The 10,146-nt window shown below is 48.6% G+C and overlaps 2 protein-coding genes across 2 annotated transcripts; both read left to right on the top strand.

Annotated features, from left to right (window-relative positions):
• The first annotated feature begins 5,012 nt into the window (after positions 1 to 5,012).
• Positions 5,013 to 6,116, top strand: LOC131210872 (alpha-tocopherol transfer protein-like). Its single transcript, XM_058204181.1, has 4 exons — positions 5,013 to 5,296; positions 5,364 to 5,471; positions 5,542 to 5,906; positions 5,989 to 6,116. The coding sequence occupies exons 1-4, from the start codon at positions 5,013 to 5,015 to the stop codon at positions 6,114 to 6,116; spliced, it is 885 nt and encodes a 294-aa protein (XP_058060164.1).
• A 518-nt stretch (positions 6,117 to 6,634) lies between these two features.
• Positions 6,635 to 9,812, top strand: LOC131209812 (vam6/Vps39-like protein). Its single transcript, XM_058202955.1, has 7 exons — positions 6,635 to 6,768; positions 6,839 to 7,116; positions 7,188 to 7,391; positions 7,455 to 7,991; positions 8,064 to 8,974; positions 9,038 to 9,183; positions 9,259 to 9,812. The coding sequence occupies exons 1-7, from the start codon at positions 6,699 to 6,701 to the stop codon at positions 9,810 to 9,812; spliced, it is 2,700 nt and encodes an 899-aa protein (XP_058058938.1). The 5' UTR covers positions 6,635 to 6,698.
• Positions 9,813 to 10,146: the final 334 nt, after the last annotated feature.

Raw genomic sequence — 10,146 nt, forward strand, 5'->3', positions numbered from 1 at the left:
GGCGCCGGGGCCAGGGCCTTTGTTTTCAACATTATGTGCTTAATTTATTTCCTTAAACCTAAGGGTTTAAACTTTGCACAGCACTGCTTTCCGCTAGCCCCACCCCCCACCCGCTCTCGGTTTCGGCCTCTTGATCCCTACCAGTACCAGCTACCCTCTCTCGCTGTAGCTGTCCCTCCAGCGCGGCCGCCGTTATGCCGTCCTCGGTGCCTCGGTCCAGTAGGCGCGAGCGCACTCCACCAGCACGTGCTCCGGTGTTCCTGGCACGCCGGGACAGTAGGGGGACCTCGTGGCGTGCAGGTATTCCCTGAAGAATCCGTGCCCCAGATGGAAGTTCACCGTCCCGTGGTTCGCACTGCACCATCGCTCGACGTCCGGGATCAGGCGGTAGGACCAGCGGACGAACCGACTCACGGACCTCAATTCGTGGACGGCTCGGAGCTCACTAGCTGCGTCCCGCCTTTAAGGCTGCCGGCGAAGACATCGACCGTCTACCGGCCCCTAAGGAACCCGGACTGATCCGAGGTTTTCACGTCCAGCCGATTCGACAGGATCCGCCTGGCGGCTTGCCCGAATTCACTGCCAGTCACTGCCGCAGCGGTGGCGTCCACCTCGGCAAACCGTCCGTGTCCGCCAGCGCGGTGCGGTTCCTACACTGAACGTAATGGCCGCGTGATCCTACTCGGGCGAGACGCACCAGTTGCCCGGTCCGGCCACCGACGGCGAGGCGAACGTCGTAGTCCTACCAGGAAGGTAGGGGCGTTGCCGCCATTTAGCAGGACAAGACCCAGCTGTTCCGCCGTAGCCAGCAGCTCCTCGCCACTCCGATCGACCGCCCAATCATTTAAGTAGCCGCCGAGTACTACGCCGCACAGGCCGCATCTGCGCTTGGCGCGCTTACGGGCAGACGAGAGGCCACGTAGCAGCTGATGAACGTAATGCCGCTCACCTCCACCACCACCGCCTGTCGGGAATGTCACTGCGAAGACAGCGGCCCAGTCCACCTTCCCCCACACGGCGGTCAGTCACTCACCTGTGCAGCAGGTTCCGTTTGCCAATCCGTTGGTGCTGCTGGTCCCTGCCAAAAAAGCTCTCCTACCGTCCGTTTGCGAAAGAGAACATCGGCCCAACTCTGTTTGTGGCCCCGTATGTGTTAGTGTGCGTGTGTGTGTGTGTGCGTGTTAGTGTGCGTGTGTTTTCGTTACTTTTTAGTTTGCTTTATTGAAAACAAAAGAAGAAGGAGAAAAACGTTCGAAAAGTCCCGCTCCAAAAAGTACCAAAATGAAGAAGAATATATAGACCTAGACCATGGACCGTGGTCCTGCTGCGGAGTCCTGCTCTGCGCAACACGACTGGCACCCATCAAACGCAGGACGAGGGCAGCGGCCCAGCACGAGATGGCCAAACGGTTTGCACAAGCTGTGGCGGTGCCTGTGGCGCATCTGCGAGCGAATTTGAAGTTCTGTTTTAAGGACCAACGCCTAGCGCCATTTTCTGACAATGTACTCCTTTTCTTCTCGATCCACATTAATCCACCCAGCGTTAGCACCGGGCACCTAGGGCACGGCGACACTTTCACGTCGCGTACTGTGTACTTGCGTTTTTTTTTTTTTTTTGAACTCGAACAAATCAACTCGAAAGCAATCCTAGTAGAAAGGGCGTAGTGATGTGACTTTGGGACGGAAAATCGGCTCGTATCGAAATCGGAATCCTTTCTTCGCCTGCCGCTTCCAGGCACCTTCACCGGTGAAGGTTCAAAGAGCGACCAGAAAGGTCCAGAAATGCTGAATGTTGCTTAAGAAAACTCGTGGCAAAATGTACTACCAAAAAGAAAACAAAAACTCCGAACCGAATTGCCAAGTGCGAACGTGGTCAGCGCGACCACCGTAACAGTTATGGTACCCGTGAAATACTCAATAGCGATAACAAAACGAGAACAGATATTCAGGAGCCAAGTCACTAGTTAACTAAAGGAGAAGCTGACAACAGCCACCGCTAGTAAAAGTCGAACCAAATAATGTATAATTTACGGTAACGAATGTGGGAAAACTGTTAGTGTCTGCCATACTGCCACTTCCTGGGTCTCGCCAGCTGCTACTATACCTATGCTATCCACCTGTCTCTGCCTACCTGCTCAACTGACAAACCGCTTTAACCTACGTACAAAATAACAAAAAGGTAAATCAAACGTTTAGTTGTTACAGCTATTGCTTTATTAATGGTCCAGCTTATCGAATCTCATAGCGATCACATGCTCTCGAAACACACACGAATCTTCGTAGACCGAAGGATTTCAGCGTAAATGGAAGAAAGATCTGAAAACTGCCATTACAATTAATTAGGACGCCGTGAAACGTCGGGACAGATTTTTACCGGGGGGAAACGGAAGCCCTCTGCAACGAAGTCAAGGGGATTTAGAATAATTATAGACGGTTATTTAATAGGCTTTTTTGCGCTTCCTTTTTTCTTCAGTTCCGAACCTTGTGATACTTTTTTTTCTATTATCAGACGCAAGAACAAACAAACGCAAAGGGTCATCCAACCCGTGTACAAAAACATTTATTTTCCCAACTCAGACCACAAACTTTCAAGGATTGGCCTTGTGATCACATTGTTCAGCGATTTTCTTACCACCAAACGCGTACGGTTGCACAGTTTTGGTTGGTTCATGTTTCGAAGCATGATTACTACGGAGGCAACCTTTACGCGTAAATTGTGCTTTTTTAAGCCAGACACATCGAAGGAGTTTGAAAACTCAATTGGATGACAATTTCAATGAATGCGTTGTTCCAATTATTCTGAATTATATAACAGCTTACGTCACTTATACATTTGTATTCTGAGCTCGCTCACTCAACCATTTACTTTTTTTGTAGTTGGAAATGGAAATACTTTGTTGTTAAGTTTGTCTTTCGATGAGACAAAGATACAGAAATTCTGAGGATATGAAATGAATCCACTTGATTTGTCGGCATATACTCAACCATTACCGATAGTCAGCAATTGCTCAGAGAAATCTTCAGGACATGTATCATTGAGCAATGCAACTAAAAATTTTATTGTTGGCTGAAGTTTCTTCACGTAGTGCCGTAGATTCGATGGTTTGAGGCAAGCGTCCATTTCGTTCGCAGCCATTCATCTTGGAATTACTTGTTGGTGGAAATCGCTACCATTATTTGGTGGAATTCGCCAGATAGTCAAATCGTTGCCCTTCCAAAACGTATCGCAAAATGCAACTGTGGTGGGATTAGCCTACCCCGCGGAAATGCCGTTGCATGGCATGGCTCGAGCATACCCGCTGATACTGATGATCGGGTGTCGGCTAATCACGTTCGGTTCGTCAAGTGGCGAGTAAACCATACTGGTTCGACTGGCGCAGCGTCTGAACGCGTCTTACTTCTGGTTTGAGTCACGGGCGGACTCCGATGTAGTTGACCGGACAACTGTGAGGAAGACACTTAGAGTGTCTTCCTTAGATTTCGTGACACTTAGATTTCGTGGGTATGAAAGATCTGACTGTTTAGCTTAGAGTTAGAGGGTGGCCTAGTTTCTGTGTGGCCGATGACCGCTTACGTGTCACATTTCTTGCTTTAGGTTATTGCTTGAGCGCGTGGTGTTTTGTTACGCGTTTGTTTATTGGGTGCGTGTTTGCCTATTTCGAAATTCATGGTTGGTATTGTTTAAGTTTTACTGACCTAGCATCTGTTGGCAAGATGTGCTTATTTCGTGGGTATGAAAGATCTGACTGTTTAGCGGATCTGATGGATCTGCTACACAACAAACCTCTCGATGAAATGCGTCATTCATTTCTCATACGTCATTCATTAATTTCTTATTTAGCGCTGGCGTTCGTAACTGTAAGCTGATATCTCCTCATTCATCTCAGGACCAAGATTCCTGGAATTGACACGAATTTAACCCTTCATAATTTTTCCCAAACATTCGAACCCATCCCAAACGGATCACGGTACGGCACACTTCCACTATTTATATGTAAATACTTACCGATAAATCCATTGAGTTTATTAGCGTAATTAGCGTATAACAATATGTGCCTTTCTTTTATATATATAGATTTTATAGTTTTATTATTACTATTTTCTGCGATCTCATACTTACCATGGTTCGTGTATGTATGAGATTGAATTGAAAGTAGAAGAAATAAAGTCAGCGCCTAGGAACCGATAGCGAGTTCGAAGCAATGTACGCAATGCGTTTGTGTCCCTTTAACTTTAACTTTGTCTCACCGGGGATCCGAAATACTGCAACTACTCTCCACTGGAGGATTCTCCAACCTTGTTCAATAATACAACGTTTGAGATCCTGTTTTTCAAACACACTTTTGTCAAAGTCATCATGCGTGGCCTTTACGGCTGTCTGCGAGGGTTGCCACAATCACTTCACATAGACGATGTCCGGGAACTAACGCCGCAGCAGCAAATAAACCAAGCAAAGTCTTAATGCCAGTATTTAATATCACTTGGCAGGTGAACTTAATGAGTCATGCAACAAATCGCCTGTCGCCTTGTTTCTTTTTCCATATTTATACTTTTTGACAATGACGCACGCGAGAAGCTGCGACAAACTTTAATTGCATCAAAACAGAACGCTAGAGGACGCAAAAAGAACCAACGAACAAGCAACGATGTGGGGACGTTATCGTTTGACACCGCTTCATACCAAGCTTCATACCTATCTGAACCTCTCGATGTACAGCGCACATTATCGTTAAAATTATGTTGCACTGTTTTCGGAACAAGAATGTCGCCCGCGGAACGACTCTGTCACTGTGCACGTGAAGGTTAAAGCGCATTATGGGGCACGTTTCCATCTAATTCGTCCTTCGCTTGCGTTGTCGGTGACAAAAACGCTTCTTCTGTTTTGATCACCATCGCACAAAACGCAAAGTTCTCGACTCCTCTTATCCGCGCGATGTGCCCTGTAATCAGTGTCACTTTGCATTGCGCCACAGAAAGATTTGTACGGGAGCACGCTATCCGAACCCCGAAACCATGAAGTCCATCGCATTCGCTAGCGTCGAGGAACAGTATCGCAAGTACGGAGATGGGCTACGTGTCGCGGACGTGCGTGAGTTGGCCGACTGGGTGCGAGGGATGGCCCATCTGCCTCCGGTCAGCGAACTGGAGCTGATCCTCTTCCTGCACTCGAACTACTACGATATTGAGGCAGCCCGCCATACGATCGAGTGCTACTACAGCTTCCGAACGAGCTGCAAAAATCTTTTCGGCAACCGCGACCTTTCCTTGCGCTCAATCCAGCAAGCCATGGACGTACTGTAAGTAGATCGAAGCAGGCGCTTGTATTGTTTGGTTCTGCTCCAATGGGATGGGCCTCTCTTTAAGCGACCTGACGGTTCTTCCTGAGCTCACTCCGGAGGGCTACCGAGTGCTGCTGGCAAAGATCGTTGACCCCGATGCGAGCAAGTTCTCGCTGAGCGCAATATTGACGTTGTAAGTAAACTGTGCCGTAAAGCGATAAGGCAGCGTGTAAGTCCTCCATCAATCGTTTCATACCGTCAAGTTCGATAATGTGTATCGACATCGTGCTCTGGGAAGAAGGGTGCAATAACGGGTCAATCCTCATCATTGACATGGACGGAATTCATCTGGGCCATTTGCCGAAATTGGGCATTTTTACGCTGAAGGACCTGCTGTACTTCATTCAGGAGGCGTTCCCCATTCGGCTGAAGGGTCTGCATCTAGCCAACGTTGTTCCGTTTATCGATCGAATCATGGCCATGATTAGGCCGTTCATGAAGAAGGAACTGCTTGAAATATTCCACCTTCACACCTCCACCTCCATGGACACGCTTTTCCAGCACATTCCTCAGCAATGCTTTCCCGCCGACTACGGTGGCAACGCGCCACCCAGAAAGCTGCTTCGTGGTGAGCACGGGAAAAAGGACGAAGGGCGATCCTGCGATCCTGCGATATTCAAACGCTTTACTTCTTATTTTCCATGTTGTAGATCAATTGTACAGCCGTACAATGGAGTGTGAACATTTCCTGGCCAACTACGATCGACAGAAACGCGTTGACGACACCAAACGAATGGCAAAACCGCGCACGATTGGCAATCTTTTCGGGTTCTTTTGAATGAAGTGTGCAATAAATTGATGTTGGTTTAAGGATATGATGTTTAAGATCAAGATGTTGTGATGTTTCGAAAGTGGACACCAGGGGTTTTGTTTTTTCCAGTTTATTAATTTATTTTAAAACAGAAAATAAATATGACTAGAAAACAAACTAGTGCGGGCCCTCTTGGTTTATAAAACAACCAATAGTGTTTGGAAACAGACACACGTAATCGAATCTTAACTATCAAGGGTTCTAATCAATTTACATAACTTCTACACCAGAAATTGAATGCGTTGATTTCACCGGAAACTGTTCAAATCAGTTCAAGAAGTTTCAAATTTCATCCCCTTAATTTGCATGTTGAAAACTTGCATCAAATTTCACCGGTCTGCTATTATTTGCATGCAATCGTTTCACTTTGCATTGCACGCAATGTTGGTTCTTAGCGCAAGCTACCTACCGCCATTTCTACAAACCTTGGCAACTGTCAAAATCATCTGCCCGCAGTTGTTTGTTTTCTTCTGCAGTCCGGAGAAGTTTCGGTAAAAAGTTTTGCAACTGAGAAATCCTTTTCTGCCAGCTGCCCCAAAAGACCACAAAATGCACGAAGCGTACATAGTGTATCCGCCGGAAAAAATATCCGTGCAAATAGAGTCAATGACCGGTTTCGGTAAGGTTTTTGCTACTCAATTGGCGGCCAATGATTCATCGTCAACTAACACACTGGATCCATCCGACAGATAACAAATTGATCCTCGGCACCCGGCAGGGCCATCTGTTGATGTACTCGTTCGAGCTGAACTCGGAAACCAACAAGCTCGATCTACAGCTGCTACAGTACGATAAGAACTTTAGCAAGAAGCCCATCACACAGATCGATGCCATCGCGGAGTACAAGCTGATGTTCAGTCTGACCGATGGGCTGTTGAACGTGAACGACTTCAGCCGCCACGGATTTCCCCTGATACACTCGGCCGTGAAAACGAAGGGCGCTACGGTTTTCGGGTTGGACGTAAAGGTACAGAACGATGCGCTTACGACGGTCCCAGTGGTCCCACCTATACTTAGCAGGTTATTTGATGTTTTCAGCGGTCAAAGTCACTGACGAGCGACATTGCGATCGTCTGTCGAGTGTGTGTGGCCGTCAAACGGAAGCTACAGTGCTACTACTGGAAGCAGGACCACCTGCTTACCTTCATCAACGACATCGATTTGAACGATGTTCCGAAAACGGTGGCGTGGAACAATCATTTCATTTGCGTTGGCTACAAAACGGAGTACGCCCTCTACGATGTGAGTTCGGACATGTGGTGCTGTAGGAATTCTGTTTCAAATGCAACACTTTCTCCCCCGCAGATCAGCGGCGACATGCCACGGAAAATTGATCTCTTCCCGACGAGCTCCTCCAAGTCGATCGAACCGTGCATTACGCTGATCGAGGACAGTGTTTTCGCGGTGGTAAAGGACGAGCTTCTCATCACGATCTACACCGAAAAGTACAAGCTGGACGAGCGCGAAGGAACCAACATGTCGGGATCGGTGAAACCGCCGGAGGTTGCCAATGCCGTGGCGCTCGGTGACAAGCGTACGATGAACCTGAAGTCGCTGAACTGGAGCGAACCATTCCAGTGTCTGGTGTGGGACGACCCGTACGCGATCGGGCTGATCAACGATGCGATCGAGGTGCGCGTGTTTGACAACGTCGACGACAAGGGCACGCTGATACAAACGCTGCCGCATATGCAGAAGGCACGATTTCTCGCTCGCGGCAAGCAAGGCCTACTTTACGCAGCTTCCGTTTCACACCTCTGGTGCATCCAAGCGGTGGACATATCGAAACAGCGAGAGCATCTGCTGCAGCAGGAAAACTTCCAATTGGCCCTCAAGCTAACCGTAAGTGTAAGGGCTAACGGCCGACCAACGGGCCTACAACTAAGCGTTTTTTGTGCTCTTTCCGTGCGCCAGAATATTTCCGACGAAAATGCCGAGTTTAAGGCAACGAAGATCAACGAAATTCAAACGCGCCACGCGTACAATCTGTTCGTGCGGAAACTCTTTCGCGAATCGATGCGCGAGTTCGCCGACCTGGACACCGATCCGATCGACGTGATACGCCTGTTTCCGGACCTGTTGCCCGACAACGGCAAGCAAAACAAGCTGCTGGAAAACATGACCAGCAAGCCGGTACCGGTGCTCGATGAGAAAGAGCTGGAACATGCCATCCTGGCACTGATTGACTACCTGGCCGAGAAGCGGTGGAGGTTGCAGAAACAGCTGAAGGAGGGAGCTAGCGAGGGATCGAGCAAAAACTTTGCCGCCCTGCTGGCCATCATCGACACGACGCTGCTCAAGTGCTACCTGCAGACGAGTGATTCGATGGTGGCATCCGTGTTACGCATGAACCACTGCTATCTGGAGGAATCGGAACGTGTGCTGAAGAAGCACGACAAGTACGTTGAGCTAATCATTCTCTACCAGACGAAGGGTCAACACAAGCGCGCCCTGCAACTGCTACAGACGCAAGCGGAAGTCCCGGGATCACCTCTGTTCGGGCACGACCGTACCGTGCAGTATCTGCAACAGCTGGGAGCGGACCACAAGCAGCTGGTGTTTGAGTTCGCCGGCTGGGTGCTTGCGAAGCATCCGGACGATGGGCTGAAAATTTTTATCGAAGAAATCCCCGAGGTTCGCAACCTGCCACGGGCTGAAGTGTTGGACTTTTTGCTAAAAGATCACAAGCCGCTAGTGATCCGGTATCTGGAGCACGTGGTTGACGTTTGGCACGAGGAGAAGGCACTGTTTCACAACATTCTCATCCAGCAGTATCGCGAGAAGTTGCTCTCACTGAAGAACGATACGGATTCGGAGTACGACAAGTAAGGGAGTGGTGACTGGGGTTTTAACTTGAACTGATATCAAGCGACCTCAAATACTTGCAGCCTAAAGAAAAAGGAACTAGCGTTGGTCAATGAAAAGTTGCTGAACTTTCTGAAAACATCCAAGTACTGCCACGCAGAGAAGCTGCTGGGAGAGTTCCCGTACACGGATCTGTTTGAGGCTCGCGCGATCATTCTCGGTCGATTGGGTACGTGGTGCACTGCACGGGGCCGTTAGGATTAACCACATTGTACGTTTGAAAATCGATCGTTCTCATTCACAGGCAAACACGAGAAGGCACTGGCCATTTTTGTGCAAATTTTGGGCGATTTCGAGAAGGCACTCGCGTACTGTAACAGCACGTACGACGCGAACAATCCGCAGCACAGCGACGTGTACGTGACGCTGATGAAAATCCTTCTCACGCCACCGACGGCCCCACCGTACAGCGATGTGGAGCTACACCCGCGGTGCCTAAAGCCCGACCACGACCTGGTTCTGAGTATCCTCGAGCAGCACGCCACGAAGATCAATCCGTACACGGCGTTGCAGATCCTGCCGGACACGATTCCGTTGGCACGCATTAAGCATTTTCTCGAACTTTCCCTGAAGTACTACCTCGAGAAGAAGCAACGGGCGCAGGTGCTAAGGGGTCTGCACTACGCCGAGAACCTGCAGATTATGGAACAGAAGATGCACTACGAATCAAAGCATTTCCTCGTGACGGACCTGAGCGTGTGCACGGTCTGCAAGAAGAAGTTCAGCAACCAAAGTGCGTTCGTCCGTGTGCCAGATGGGAGCATCGTGCACTTCTCCTGTCAAGATCGGATATTCTAATGACTTAGGCTTCTGAAGCTATTTATATACCAATAAACCTATTCCATTTATGACAGCTTTAAAAGTATGGCAATTGGTGTCTGTATTTTATCAATTTGTTGAAATTTGAGTTTGTTACTTACAAAAAGCTTACGAGGGTGACTTGACATGTTTTCTATCCAAACATCCGATGATATCAGTAGTGAATGAAAGCTACTGGATTTTGTTGTCAATCTTCTAACAGTTACTCAACCAAAATAGTTCAGCCAGTTTGGACCCGCAATTTCTATGTAAAGATTCGGAACGGAAAGAACGTTCGGAACGTCCAAAATCTGCAGCTACCGGCGAAAATATC

The sequence above is a fragment of the Anopheles bellator genome, chromosome 2 (assembly GCF_943735745.2).
Source record: "Anopheles bellator chromosome 2, idAnoBellAS_SP24_06.2, whole genome shotgun sequence".
Classification (NCBI taxonomy): Eukaryota; Metazoa; Arthropoda; class Insecta; order Diptera; family Culicidae; genus Anopheles; species Anopheles bellator.